The 15,063-nt window shown below is 32.7% G+C and overlaps 6 protein-coding genes across 6 annotated transcripts in view; 3 read left to right on the plus strand and 3 right to left on the minus strand.

The window, feature by feature from the left end:
* Positions 1–5,436, minus strand: part of LOC106110985 (GTPase-activating protein) — a 29,109-nt gene extending 23,673 nt beyond the window's left edge. Inside the window, exon 1 of the mRNA XM_013292954.1 lies at positions 4,863–5,436. Within this exon, the coding sequence (XP_013148408.1) occupies positions 4,863–4,947 (85 nt within the window). The 5' untranslated portion in view covers positions 4,948–5,436. The remainder of the gene's footprint in view (positions 1–4,862) is intronic.
* A 337-nt stretch (positions 5,437–5,773) lies between these two features.
* LOC106111062 (probable histone-lysine N-methyltransferase set-23) lies at positions 5,774–6,792 on the plus strand. Its single transcript, XM_013293029.1, has 2 exons — positions 5,774–5,807; positions 5,896–6,792. The coding sequence occupies exon 2, from the start codon at positions 5,948–5,950 to the stop codon at positions 6,770–6,772; it is 825 nt and encodes a 274-aa protein (XP_013148483.1). The 5' UTR covers positions 5,774–5,807; positions 5,896–5,947; the 3' UTR covers positions 6,773–6,792.
* Positions 6,793–7,476: 684 nt separating this feature from the next.
* LOC106111217 (serine/arginine repetitive matrix protein 2-like) lies at positions 7,477–9,193 on the plus strand. Its single transcript, XM_013293235.1, has 3 exons — positions 7,477–7,705; positions 7,822–8,220; positions 8,423–9,193. Exons 1-3 carry the CDS (start codon positions 7,678–7,680, stop codon positions 9,166–9,168), a joined length of 1,173 nt encoding a protein of 390 aa, XP_013148689.1. The 5' UTR covers positions 7,477–7,677; the 3' UTR covers positions 9,169–9,193.
* Positions 9,194–9,241: 48 nt separating this feature from the next.
* LOC106111218 (protein cereblon homolog) lies at positions 9,242–11,252 on the minus strand. Its single transcript, XM_013293236.1, has 4 exons — positions 10,966–11,252; positions 10,495–10,697; positions 10,163–10,331; positions 9,242–9,848 (listed from the first exon to the last, which is right to left on the minus strand). The coding sequence occupies exons 1-4, from the start codon at positions 11,057–11,059 to the stop codon at positions 9,805–9,807; spliced, it is 510 nt and encodes a 169-aa protein (XP_013148690.1). The 5' UTR covers positions 11,060–11,252; the 3' UTR covers positions 9,242–9,804.
* Positions 11,253–11,702: 450 nt separating this feature from the next.
* Positions 11,703–14,011, plus strand: LOC106111202. Its single transcript, XM_013293217.1, has one exon. The coding sequence runs from the start codon at positions 11,855–11,857 to the stop codon at positions 13,952–13,954; it is 2,100 nt and encodes a 699-aa protein (XP_013148671.1). The 5' UTR covers positions 11,703–11,854; the 3' UTR covers positions 13,955–14,011.
* Positions 14,012–14,043: 32 nt separating this feature from the next.
* Positions 14,044–15,063, minus strand: part of LOC106110986 (twinkle protein, mitochondrial) — a 4,690-nt gene continuing 3,670 nt past the window's right edge. Inside the window, exons 7-8 of the mRNA XM_013292955.1 lie at positions 14,882–14,975; positions 14,044–14,811 (exon numbers count right to left, since the gene is read on the minus strand). Coding sequence (XP_013148409.1) covers positions 14,503–14,811; positions 14,882–14,975 — 403 coding nt within the window. The 3' untranslated portion in view covers positions 14,044–14,502. The remainder of the gene's footprint in view (positions 14,812–14,881; positions 14,976–15,063) is intronic.

A 15,063-nucleotide genomic window follows, 5' to 3' on the forward strand; every position in this document is an offset into this window, starting at 1 on the left:
ACCACCCGACAGCTAGCCGAGCCTGCGACACCCCTTAGCAGTTGCTCTAGACTTCATAATCCGTCTCAAAGAAAATTATCATTTTGAAACCAAATAAAAAATAAATTCCATGAATATTAATTTGAAAAATTGAATTATGTTAAGCTATGTCAAATTTCTTTACAAAAAATACATATAAAGAAACATAACTTATGTTTAAGAATTTTAAAAAGTATATACATACAAGTTGCATTAAAGAAATACGATCACATGGCAACTACATAATTTAGATGTAGTGATTAGTTGATATCAACAAAATTCTTTGACCGAATACGTTACATGAAAGAAAATTGTTGTCAACTTGGTAATGATCCATTTCCATTCATTATGTTAAAATATTCGTCAATTCAATTCAGTGTTACTTGTTATCGTAATACTAGAAACTAAAACATGTCTCCAATGAGTCACATATTTGTTAATTCTAAACCAAGTCGATATATTCATATATGCCGCAAAGAATTCACTTTGTTCAAAAACAAAAGGACAAATGACAGGTATTTTGTGTTGAATGATAACTTTAATGTTTACAATTGCATTCTTTCAGACAATCATCACGTTTGTAAATCTGAATATCATTAAATAACACGCAACGTGCAAAGCCTGTTTGAAATTTACATAAAACAAGTAACAATTTAATGAATTGAAATACTATTCATTTTCTATCTCATTAAATGAACAAAGATAATAATCAATACACTGCGCCAAACATATCCATGGATGAAAAGAGCAAAGGTCTATATATTCTGATTGATGTTTATAAAATAACCGCACTATGTAAAACTAGGGCCTCATCTTGACTTGTAGGAAGAGATATGGAGCGAGCTTGTAGATATGGAGCGGTGTCCTTTCGGCGTACATTATGTGGTCATAAAAACTATGCATAGCGAGCTAAAACGTACATTACAAGGCGAGGCAGTGCGAGAGGAAAGCAGAACGTTACAAGATATCAATTTATACAAACGTAGCGGTGACCGCGCGCACCGGATAGTGTCAATGCCACGCTCAGATCGGCGCTGTGGCTCATTGACTTTACAACACCGCACCGCGACACCACGCACTGCTAATATTACTAGTCGCATATCCTGTGCTACACGCACTTCTAAACCATTCCCACTAGTGTACTATTAAACTCTTACTAAAGGAGACCCTTAAGGGACACTAAGGGAGATTTCGTTTCAAAACAACTTTAAGGAATTCCTACTCCGAGGTTTTATTACGATAAAAGCTCCTTAGGGTTCAAAGGAACTACCGTTGGAAATTAAAATGTTTATCTTACTGATATTAAAAATGCGAAAGTTTAGATGGATGGATGTTTGTTACAGTTTGTACCCTAAACTGCTGAATGGATCTCGATAATTTGGCATATATGTACAGGATAGTCTGGAAGAACACATAGGCTAATTTCTTTTATTTTTTAATTCCACCGAGACGAAGACGCGAGCAAAAACTAGTGTTTTATAAAGTTACGCCATATTCAAACTCAGCTGGGAAGCAAAAGAGAGAGTATGAGTCACAAATTAAAATAAGAATTATACTATATACTGTAATTTAGATTAGAGCTCACATTAAATTTACATAAAACCACGGGCGTAAGATAATGGCACAACTCGAAATCTCATACATTCAATGTTCAGTGGGAAAATTGTGAAAAGTGGATACTTAACCTACACATAGACATTTTTTACTTTTTTATTTTGGTCAAAAAAGGACAAAACGAAATGGTACGTGAGACAAGTAACGAGCGAGCTGGCGTGTAGCGACGGACCTTATCGGTGGAGTATCACTCGAGCTTATCGCATTTATAAACAAATTACTTAATACCTAAATGTATGGCATACCGTTTTTACACGTTGCTTTGAGAGCTACGTATATTTAACTCATTTCGAGTGCATCGCGTGTTTACATTAAATTCATTCGCAAATGTAATCTACAAGATCATTTACTTAAACTCAATTGTCTGCTTTAAATTTATTAGGGACAACTTTTTATTCCATGATTACAGAAAAAACAAAAACTTTATACAACTGTGATGATTATTAACTGTAATAGATAAATTAAATCCTATTCAGGAGAATTCATCTCCTGAAACAAAAGAAGTTTGGCTTATTCCTTTAATTTGTCCAAATCTATTAAACAAAAAAATCCATACATCTTTTGTAGAAATCACAAAACATACTAGTTCCTACTACTAACATAAGCTATGCTTGAAGTTTGAAACAAGCCACTGAGCTATCTAGGTATATGAAAATTATAGTTTTTGTGTAGATTTTTCACAGTAATCACTTCGCACACACATATGTGCATATCCAAAATACAAAAATTTAGGCATTATTACAGTTACAGAAAAATTTAAAATTAATATATTAGAAATAATTATATGACAGCCAATAAAGAACCAACAAGTAAAACTGTGAACTACTAACAACTATAATATGTGGTTCAAATAAAAGTGTGTGTCATTCTTGTCTCTATTCATTACTTTCCAAGGAGACCAAGAGAGATATACAAATAAACATGTTTTATACAAGTCATTTTACAGTGGGGATGCAGTGTAACAATATGCAACTATCATTAGCATGTATGGATGGGCTGACTAATTGGTGGTAAGAACAAAGGTGTATTGTAGATAAGGCGCGGGCACGACGGAAGTTACCATATGCATTAACTTTATCGGCCGCAGCGAGGTTCTGCCTAACATACCATGGAACATAATTTGGTCCCGCTGTAGTAACCCATGATTTTTATGACAAATTATTTATTTTTACCATTAAATTAGACAGTTAATGACGCTGGCCCAATCCGCTGTAGGAGAGCCATAAACAAGAAATAGACAGTTAATTATTATTATAAAACATTCCCTAACAATGTAGCTTATAGGACAAAATAGGATCTATAAACATACTATGTCAAACACAAAATGTGTTTTTAGATATTTAGAGGCCAAATACTGATGCAATTCTTAAAAACTTCGCTTCGTCAGTGCTGTTTACAATCTGACAGATGACAAAATTTGAATGGAACTAGGGTTTTCAATTATAGCCATATGAAACATTATTCCTACAAATTGTCCATCACATTAGTGAGATTTATTCATACAAATATATGAAGCAAGAATAAAAGCAAATCTCAAAATTATTAATAACATAATGTAAACTATTTCACTACAAATTTTCTTAAATAGAACGATAATTACGTATGAAAAGACAATAACATTCCACTGATTACAGACCCAACATCTAAATTAGGGTTTGGATAGGGTCAACTACAACTGGGTTCATTGTATGTGATAGCGGAGTTGGCAGAGAACATCGGGTCACGGGTCATGCCCCGGAAGGCGTACTGCATCCTTATCTTAGCAGACACACTTCTCCTTATCATAGATTTATGCACTCGCTCTGACACCCACACAAATCAATCACCAATGTACCTATCTCTCCGACTTACAACTACATGTGACTAACAATGCATTTTGTACAAATTGATATTATTAAATGATGCAATTTATAACCTCAACAATTTCAGAAACACTATTCAAATTTCTACAGATAAAATGTCTTATTGTGGCTCCAATTTTTATATCTCCACCTTCTTAAACCTATTTATTTTTTATAGAATATCTGAGTTACAAAACTAAAATCAAAATACTAACTTTGCTAAATCATACTTCATACTAATATTATAAATGTGAAAGTTTAGATGGATGGATGTTTGCTAGAGTTTGTAGCCTAAACGGCTTTACAGATTTCAATGAAATTTGGTATAGATGTAGAGGATAGTCTGGAAAAACACATAGGCTACACACTTTTTTTTTATTTCATGTGAATAAAGTTGCGGGCCCAAACTAGTACCAATATAAACATTACCAATATAATTGTTATTTTTATTATTTTGCAGTACCACATATAATGCGACTACAGTCTTTTTGCATGAAAGTGATCTCACCTCGAAAGATGAAGGCAATAAATGTGTTAACTTTAATAGAAATCATATACTGGAATGTATATTAAATATTTTGTAGGTGTACATATTAATATTTAATTCAAAGAGGTCTCTTAATATTTAAAATAGAGCAAGTGTTTTGTTTCTATTTGGTTATTCTCTTTAGTTCTGAACATGGTTCATTTTCAATAAACAATTTCTGAAAGTAATGGTTTTTTATTAATTTTAACACTTTTCTTAGATTTTATTTATAATAGATGTACATTATTATAGTAACTTATATCAATAAGATTTGGGACATAGTTAACATTGATGAACTTTGTTACCCACATATATTTTTAATAAAAAATAAATAAGCCGAAAAATCAGCTTTCTCTCAATGTGATGTTAAAAACAAATAATGGAGTTTTATTCAATTAAAGATCTCATGTTATTCACTCTTATTTAGTTCATATAAGAAAATGATAGTATGATGCTATCCATAAAATAATTATACAATAGTGTACATGCAACAAATATCTAATCTAACATGATCTAAACACGAGTTCATTGTGTTCACGACGATTCATTCATAAACTCTGAACCAACTGTCAAACCACCTCACGACAAAAACAAAAGGACTAGGCCTTCCTAACTAATGGTAACTATGATTTCTTAAAAGGACACTAAAAGCAAACTTATTGTTTGCTAATCATAGGTACATATTGCGAGAATTTAAATAAAACTTGGAAACCTACGTTATTTGGGCACCACCTGTTCACCACTATGACAACAACAGTCAGGGATCAGTGCTACACTCATATATGTATTAACTTATTGCCCTATAGAAACAATATGTCTAAAATCCATTCAGAAAATAGAAAATAATCGTGAATATTACTTACCGATCTTTATTTTTAATCTTTCTTCAACTCGCACTTTACGCGTTTCGTCCGCCATGTTAAATCCATAACTGTTTATCTCTTTCATCCGCTGTTATCTCTTTCGGAACGAGCCCCTCGGCCGGCTTGTCCCGCCACTTCCGGAGTGTCGTAATGTTCTACTTGAGCCTGTTTTCAACAAGTTAGAGTTAACTGGACAGTTAAAACCCGAACATGTGAAAACGTACGTTTTGATTTAAAAACTCCAAATATAAATGACGGTTTTCAATGCAATTGAAATCGAATGAATTCATACTTGCATTGCGCATGTGCTTGATACATGCACTCCAATTCATCAATGAATGCACTTTTTGGAAATTTATTACACAGATTTCACTTCACAACCATGAATTGAATCAGTAAAAACACAAGTTAATGTAGTTTAATGTCTCATATAGTATCTTGATTATCACAACACTTCGTCAATAAGATATTTAGTCTAAATGAATGAACAAAAAGTATGAATGGACAATTACGTCACGTCACGACATTGCGCTTGCGCGGCGGCACATTCGTGTACAGACAACTGTCGTATACCTACTTCGGCTGAGCGAGCTTATTTCATCTTCGTTGGGCGATATGACATAGTACTAGTTGATAGGACTATCAATAGATGGCAGTGACTACAATTAGTCCATTATTACTTGTCTCATTATTGATATAAAAACTAGCTTCAATAATTTTGTTTCTCTGAAGCTTGTGGTGGCCTTTCCCAGATAAGATTTTTTCCTTCTTTTGTTTCGCTTTATTCTAAAAAAATCTTCTCAAAAAAGGGGAGAGATTATCTATGGAAATCTTTCCTTGAGCCCCCCTCTTATCTATATCTCTAGTGACATTTGACACTGACATTTTGTTTCAAATTCAAGTTGAATACAAGTTTTAAAAACTACTGAATTGAAACCTTAAAAAGTGAGTGAATAAAACGATAAGTTAATAGATTCTATTTTTCCTTAGTAGATATAAAAAACAAACAACCATACATCCTTTCCTTTTACAGAATACAATTATTCTATGCAAATATTCTTAATAAAATTCTGTTCAAAAATAACATGAATGATAGTTATGATCACATTAGTCCTGACTTAATATATGTAGTTGAAAATATACCAGGACCAGCTGAAGACAATGTAGAATATGAAGAATTATTAAACAACTACAATTCACAACTTTCATGTAAATGTGAATGTACAAGAAATTGCTTAGACGAGACCTGTTTATGTATTTATAACTCTAGGGGAAGAAATTATACATTCTCAGATAGTAACAACTTAAAAACTTACAAAATTATTGACTACAAGAATGACAAGACAATATTTGAGTGTAATGATTTATGTTCATGTAACAGTTACTGTGGAAATAAATTAGTACAAGTAGGCCCTCTCGAAGGCTTGATTGTTAAACCCTGCGATATTAAAGAAAAAGGTTTTGGTTTGTTCACAAAACACCCTATAAACAAAGGTTCATACATATGTGAGTATGCTGGAGAAATTATAACAAAATCACAAGCCCTTAAGAGGCATCAAATGAATATAATGAACATGAAAATGAATTTTATATTTTGTTTAAATGAACATTCCAATGGGAAGGTAACACAGACTTTTGTTGATCCATCTACCTTTGGTAGTATTGGCCGTTATATAAATCATAGTTGTGAACCAAATTGTTTTATTCTACCCGTCAGAGTTAACACTCCATTACCAAAACTCGCTATATTTAGTCTTACAGAAATTACACATAATCATGAAATAACAATAGACTATGGCTCAAAATCTTACAATGGTCTAAATATTGAAGTCAATGTAGAATATGGTAGAAAAGGGTGTTTGTGCAACAGTGACAATTGCAAGGGCAATTTGCCATTTGATTTTTATTGAATACAAATAATAATTATAAACAGTATGGTTTTACTTTCCTGCTATTCCTAACACATAATCTTTTAGTAGACCTCTTCTTTTTAATAACACTCTTTTCTAATAAGAGTAGTATAGGATGGGCAGCAGAAAAGAATTTAATGGGTGAGTGGGTGGATTTACAAGAGAAAATGACCTTTCTTTTGTTTGTTTATATGTAAATCTCAGACTAAGAACCGTCTGTTTCAAGGAAGTGATTTATTATTCATTAGTTTTATTAATTCGATTATAACATTAACAGTATTTACAACACATTTTTTCTGTTTGAATAACGTATTTTTTAGTGATGTATTTCTATATTTTCTTTTTATTATGATATGTTATAAATATGTAATACTAGCTTTCGTCCGCGACTCCGTCCGCGCGGAATTAAAAAAAACAAAGTATGTAGTTTGTAAGTAGCCTATGTGTTTTTCCAGACTATCCTCTACATCTGTCAAATATCGTAATTCGTATAGCAGTTTCGCATTTATAATATTAATAAGAGTATGACTTAATCGCGCCTTTTGATCTTAATGACAGTAAATCTTGGAAAACTTTACCACATCCATCAGTGCGAAAATTAAATAGACACAAAATATAATGGTTCATAGCCTCCTTGGATGGACCATTTATAATGGTCAATGTGATTCCTGCAAAAATTTACTTCACATCTGGCAACTTTTATACTCTTTGCTTTTGCTCTATGGAAATTACCTCCAATGTTTATAGAAAAGAAGCACATTTACTTTACCTGTTTTCGTTTATTTTTGTAAATTTATCATAAAACTAAATCGTCGTATGATTTTTATGCTTGCACTTTTATGTAAAAGTAATAAAGAGGACTCGAAGTGAATAGTTTTGGTGTGGATAAAAATAATTGTGACACGATGACTGATTCGGTAAATATGTCATTGGGTAAGTAAATTGAATATAAATATGATATTTTGTATCATGTTTCTAATAAATTTTGTTTTGACATCAACTTTCAATTCTAGTCACATTTTATCAAAGTTGGGTTTGGTTTGTTTTAGATGACATTATAAAACAAAACCGTACAAATAAATCCCGAGGAAGAGGCGGCGGGACCATACGTGGTCGTGGCGGTGGTGGTCGCGGTGGCCGCAGAGGTCGAGGCGGTGGTTCGGCTCGGCCAGATACTCCTGGCGCACGCCAAGGCCGTGCCGGGGGCCGGTCACAGTCGCGCGGCCGTTCACAATCTCGTAGTCGCTCCCAATCTCGCGGTCGTTCTCAATCAAGAAATCGCTCTAGGTCACGCCAACAGAGACGTTCTTCTTCTCGGGCTAGGTCAGCGTCGAGATCGCGATCTGCGATAAGAGGCTTAACTCCCAAAGGAAGAGCTGGACTTGAAGAACATCAAGATGATATGCCTCAGCTAGTAAGAAGGAACAATTTTCGTGGTAGAGGCAGAGGTATAGTAAATTTATATTTTCAACTAGCCAAATAAATCTAAAGATACTAAGCATTTCATGTCATTGTGGTTAATTTTTATATTCTTTTTTTTCTAAATACATTGTCATTAATACAGTTAAAAATAGGTAATAGTTAATTACATCATACAAAACATTGCTTGATATAAGTATCACAACAATGAATTTTGTGAATTTGTTTCAGGTGGTATTCAAACCAGACTTCTTCGCAGTAATTCAAATTCTCGAACACAAAATGGGATTCATAGTCGACTTGGAATAACAACTCGTAGGGGTGGTGCTAATAATGCTTATCGTCCACTTGCAGTTGCTAAAAGGGGTATTGCTAAGCGGGGTCAAGGTTTTGCTACAAGGAAATATAGCAATGTGGGATTACGTTCTGACCAAATAATTAAAGAGCAAAGACAGAACCTTATGTTAAACAATTCAATCATAAAATCACAGACATTTACACGGTCTAGACGTAATTCCTTCAATTCACCTTCACAGCTTACTGTTAGTGTAGCAAATGATTTTGCCAAAAGACGCAGAAATAGTGTAGGTAATGGTAATTACTTGAACTCACAAAGCTTAGCGCAATTTAACAATCAGTTTGGTGGGTATAGAACTCGACGAGGGACAGGTAGCGTTAAATCAATGGGTTCAAATAGATCAAACAGATCTAGTCGGTCCAACCAATCGAATACAAGTAACAGGTCACGTGGTCGAGGGCGGGGACGCGGACGAGGTAGAGGAGTAAACCGTGGGGTTGGTCGCAAATTTGTTAATAAACAGATACTCAATCCCAAGCTACAAAAAGAGATTGCTGCAATACAGGGAAAAAGTTTGGCGACCAGTTCTAGTGAAAGTGAGGTCCCAGTTGGAGTTAATTTCACCCCCACACCAGCAGCTACTGCTCAAACCTTACATCAGAGGTTTGCTAGCGCATAATAAAAAGTTTGTTTAAAATAAAAGATTGATGAAAATATAAAATGTGTTGCATAAAGTGCAATAACAGTATTTCATAATAGAAAAGAAGCAAATAACAAAATAAATAAAGCTTTGACATTTAATCTCTAGTTTTGTGTGTGGTTGATGATTAACTCCAACTAGTATGTAATTAGTATTTAGGTTATCCACTTTTTCATTGGTCCATTTGTAGCACTATCTTGTATAACAGTTAATAAATAATTAACTTACATATTCAGTTTATTATGTGCAAGAAAGTAAAAATAATTTATAATAACAGGCATAAAATATTATCTATTAGAACATTGGATTCTAGATTAAGGTCTATAAAATTCTATAAATCATCTTCAAAAATTAGACATGTTTGTTCAATAAAAGTATTGTTTTACACATTTTCTAGCTACTGACTAAACATAATTTAGCTGTTGACAATTTGTATCTAGATGTAAGGTGATTAAGGATAATTTACTCATTGTGAAATAAATAATTATCCATAAACATTAAAACATTTTTTATTTTTCATACATGTATAAAATATATAATTCAATCTTTAATCTTATTGCTTAGCATGTCTTTTGTAAAAGTATTTAATTTATGAAAATCTCGGCAAAATTATGTCTACATCCTGTACATTTTTGGCATCATGATGAGTGAATCTGTAACTATAAAAACAAATTAAATTTAAAATGAAAAAAAAAACTACATGCTCAGAACATATATTGTTCTGAAAACACTTGTATAAACAAAGACAAGGTTTGGTTTGACAAACATTTTCTTCACTAATACGAATATTATAAAGAGGATAGATTTGAATTTTAAAAATTCTTTCACTGTTAAAGGTAATTATTTATCTGTGAGTTATATAGGCAATATCTCATTTATTATTTTATATTTCACGCAGACAGTGTCACAAGCAGCAGCTAGTATATAATAATTTTAACCAATGAATTGAAACAACTTCTACATAAGAACTTACAGTTTTCTCCCAGTATATTGCTTAATATTATTCCATGAAAATAAGCTATATGGTCTTTTGGACTGTCTTTATCATTGCTTTCAAATGTCCAGCCCAAGTGGTGACCACAATGTGGGCATGTGCAGATTCTCCATGTATATCCTGGAAACCAAGAATCTGCACCTTGATTCTAAAAAAAAATGTTTTAAATGTAAGTAAATTCAACATCTAAAACTGTGTAAGGTCCAGATTAAATGCCTCTGAAAACAATAAAGATGCAAAAAGAGATTTTATCAATTTAAATAAAGTTATTTGTATTTATGTAATAATAATTGAAATATTGTACACTTAACTGGTCCTATATTTTGACATCTTGCCTTTTCCATTGTTATAATATCAAATTTTACCCCAAATGGGTTTACTAATGTTTGCACAGTTATATTGTGCCTTCCAAATAAGTTTTGCTTTTCAGTATTCCGAGACCCAGGACTGATTTTAGTGAAAATGTAATGCGAATCTGCAACGTCGGCACCACATTTTCGACAAAGTAGTAACTCTAAAATATTTCAAGCTCATTCATAAATATAAAATAAAATCTTTTGTTTTTTTAATTTGACTGGGGATTAGTTGAATTTGTTGTATTTGAAAAGATGTATATAGTGTAGTGCAACGAGGACGAGGAGACGATGCATAGGTAGAGTGCAACTGTTATGAAACAAGAAAATTACTTTACAATAAGTTAAGACATTGGATTTTGATAAATACTACTATCTATTCTCTGATATATGATCAAATATATATAAATTATACAATACAAAATCTACCTTGACCATGCTTTTCGACTTTACTATAGTTATCAATCGAAGTTGATATTTGAGAAGCACATGATAAGAAAATTAAAAAATAAAATATTAACATTTCGTTGTCAACAAGAGAAACCTTTGTAAACTGACGTGGATTTTATCTACTCATACTTATTCAAATCTACTATCTGCTAAAATACCGAAGAACAAAATGTTTACTATAACAGGTGAACAAAATATAAATAAATACGGCAGACTACAATGTATCGTAAACACTTAAATCGTTTGACAGGAGATTATAAGAAGTAAAAAGTTTGACATTACAGTGACATAACGTGACCGCCAATAAACTTTGATGATAAAGAAAGGGATTAGGCAAACACTTGGCCAATCATGTTCACAATGACATTATACTAGGTCGTGTGTATTTTGGCACTTTTCTCCGACAATTAAAAGTACTGCCTCGACATGTATTAATTTTTATTTTGTTTATACTGCACAGACACTCTAACAGCAGTAGTTTATATTTCACAGTGGTACAAAAATGAATGCACGAGGTAGTTAGTCCGTTTATTAAAGGTCAAAGCCAATTAACTTTATTTTATGAAAAAATAGAGTATCCTCTTATTTTATGTACTTGAATTAAATAAATATAACAAGAGGTGATTGATATATCTTATAGGTAATAGGATTTTAACATTTCACGCCTATTTATAAAAAAAAAATATGAAGCACCTGGCAACAACATTTTTGACATTTGTTATTGTGACTGTGTTTACCATTTGCACTTCGCAATTTGTTTTATGTTTTGAAAAAAATATATGTGTGATGTGGGTTCTATTGCGACTATAGTGCTAAAACAATACACGTTACTATTTCCAGTAATGTTACATATTAATAAGTAAGGAAAATGTCGTTTTTCAAGAGTGTAGCATCTAGCTTCAACAAACACAGTCGTGATTCCATTCTCAAGGAATCATTAGTAAACAATTTATCAGACTGTGTGAAAGATATACAATACAATAGCCAATTTGATGATAACTTTCATAGTGTTCTTGGATCGACGGACTCAACAAATACGCTATGTATGGCGTTGGAAGCTGTTTTCCTTCACGGTTTGAAAGACACTTTTTTAAGGAAAGCCAAAAATGTAATATCTAGCGATCCTGACTATCGGCCGCAATCAAGTTTCTGGCCGCTAGTACTTATCTTATCACATCGTCAGAATATTGATCAGATATCCTCATTGCCTCAAATAAACACAGAAATAGGGCAATGCAGAGCATGGCTACGAATTGCACTTAATGAGTGTTTGTTGTCATCTTACATGGCTACTCTACTGAAGAATATTTCTGCTGTTAAACCATTCTATAACAGATCCGCATTTGTGTGTGATGCAGAGATATTAGAGGTGGCTCAGAAGCTTGTTCAAGGTCTGGAATCATGTGTACAGTTTAATTTACCTACTAATTCAAGTTTATTAAACCAATGGCCTGAACAGGTTTTGATGCAGGCTGGAATATGGGTACCTACTATGAGAGCTGCCCCAATTAGTGCTGGGCTTGATGTTGCCAGTACACTTTCTGATGAAACTAAAACAAAATTGTCATCAACTCCGACACACAGTCCTCATCTCACAGAATTTGGTAAGATGTGGGCATTAAATGAAGATGAGGCTTTAAATTTTATTTTATCAAAGGATTCCCTTGATGTTACTAGCCAAACTGTGAAATCAGAAGACATAAAACAGAATTTAGAAGAAGACAAAGAAGAATCACCAAAGGAGGTTATTGCATCAGACTCTGTAGACATTGAAAAACCAACAACTAGTCAAGATCAGGAATTTCCATCATCTATCGAGTCAGCCGATTTTGTAAACACCTTGGATGTTCTTGTCACTGGCAATTCCCTGTGTGGCAAGGGATGGTCGGCCGAAAGCAAAGATGAATTGACCACATCTGTTAATTCAAACTCATCACATGGCAGTAGTCTTATTAAAACTCCAGAATTAAAAAGTTTATCATCTTTAGTTGACCAATCAAGTAACTTTGGTGATACCCAAATCAATACATCAAATTTGAGGGATATAATGAAAGACATTCATAAGGAATTAAAATTAACAAGTGAGGATAGTGATATTTGTGATCTAACAGTTGAAACTGCCACACCGGAGGATCTGGCGATGCATGGTTTAGATTTTGAAATTGTACCAAACACTTCAACTGGTTCTTTCACAGTGCAAGAGTTGCATAAATTAGTACAACAACTAGGATCACTTTCTAGGGAGAAAGGTCTGGATCATCAAAACTATCAGTGTAAAGGCTGTCAAGATTTACTTGGCAGTATAGTTTCTAAAGCAAAAGTTTGCGCTTACACCGGAGAGTACTATTGCTCCAATTGTATGGATCCAAATGTTTTTATAATTCCGGCACGAGTTATACATAACTGGGATTTTAAAAGATATCCAGTATCTAAAAGGTCAGCTCTCTTCTTATTGGAATTTCAACATAATCCATGGATAAACATGAAGAAACTGAATCCTAAAATATACTCCGGTGTATCAGACATGGCACATCTTCATGATTTGAGGATACAACTTAATTTTCTGAGAAGTTATATATTTACTTGTCGTGAGCCAGTGATTGAGGAGTTACAAAAGAAAGTGTGGCCGAGAGAATATTTGTATGACCATGTGCATTTGTACACAATATCTGATCTTGCACAGATACCAAATGGTTCCTTAGTGTTGCAGCTAGAAAAAGTTGTTAGTTTTGCCAGATCACATGTGCTCGATTGTTGGCTCTGTAGCCAGAAAGGTTTCATATGTGAAGTGTGCAGAGATCCAAAAATATTATATCCTTTTGAAACAAGCACAACATACAGATGTGATGAATGTTCTAGCGTGTTTCATGCCAAATGTCTGAATGCAAACACACCCTGCCCTAAATGCAAGAGGAAGCAGGAGCGTACAAACGAAGCTTTGGTAGATCCTGTTCACTTTATTAAATAGTTTGCTACTTACTGTAGTTGAAAAAATCATTTTTAGTATAATAAAAATGTGCATTATCTAAAATTGTTATCAAAATAACATTAAAAGCATATTTTAATTTAAAACATTATATTGAAAGAAATATGTATATAGGATCATTTATATTTTTTTATTAAACATTGCTTATGTTTAAAGATTACTAAATGCTTTATAAACAAGATAATTTATAAAAATTATTTATAACATCATACATGTTTTACTTTTATTTATAATCTGTTGTACATATGTATATGTTTCAATTGTATCACAAAACGTAATTTAATGACTGGGTTATAAATAACATGAAATAAAGAAAATATATTCACATTGTGAAATGTATAAACTATATACATTATTGTTTTATTTAACTTGACAAATTCCATTGAGATAGGATTTTATACAATTGGTTGTTTAGCAAATATGAATTATAATACTGATAGTGAAAATTTGGTCTATATAGTTTTCTCAGTAAACTTAGTAACAGTTTTTATTAACTGTTATATACAAATATACATATAATCTAAATTTATTCACCTGGTTCTATTTGAATTTAAAATATCACTTAAATATGAGCTTGTACTTTCTTTTTTATTTTGCGATTTCGTACTTTGTGTGTTCCTCTTTGCAGTATTTACAGCCACTTGATCCTCGATGGAGTAATCTTCAAAACATTCATCCAGTAATTTGTCAGGGTCATCCTGTTTCGCTTTCTTTTTCTTCGATTGATAGCTGAGAGAATCCTTTTCAAAGTCTAATGGAACGATACCCAAGTCTCCGCTGTACCGATTCTTAGCTACTTGTAAATATTTTTTTCCGCGAACAGCTGTTAGCCGTTTGTCCTGTTAGAAAATATTTTTTTAAATAAATAAATAGTGTAAATAAAATCAACAATTTACTTAGTTGGTTTACCTGAATTATAAGAACATTATCTGCCTCTTGCGATGCTTTCGCGCTGCCGAATATTGAACTTGTCGAAAGATCTTCTGATTCTCGTTCCTTAAAAAACATTTATAAAAATGAATCAGCAACTATCTCGCTAGTTGTTAGATAAACGTTTAAAATTGGTTCACATTATTTAAGAAAGACACACT

The sequence above is a fragment of the Papilio polytes genome, unplaced genomic scaffold (assembly GCF_000836215.1).
Source record: "Papilio polytes unplaced genomic scaffold, Ppol_1.0 DF824180.1, whole genome shotgun sequence".
Taxonomy (NCBI): Eukaryota; Metazoa; Arthropoda; class Insecta; order Lepidoptera; family Papilionidae; genus Papilio; species Papilio polytes.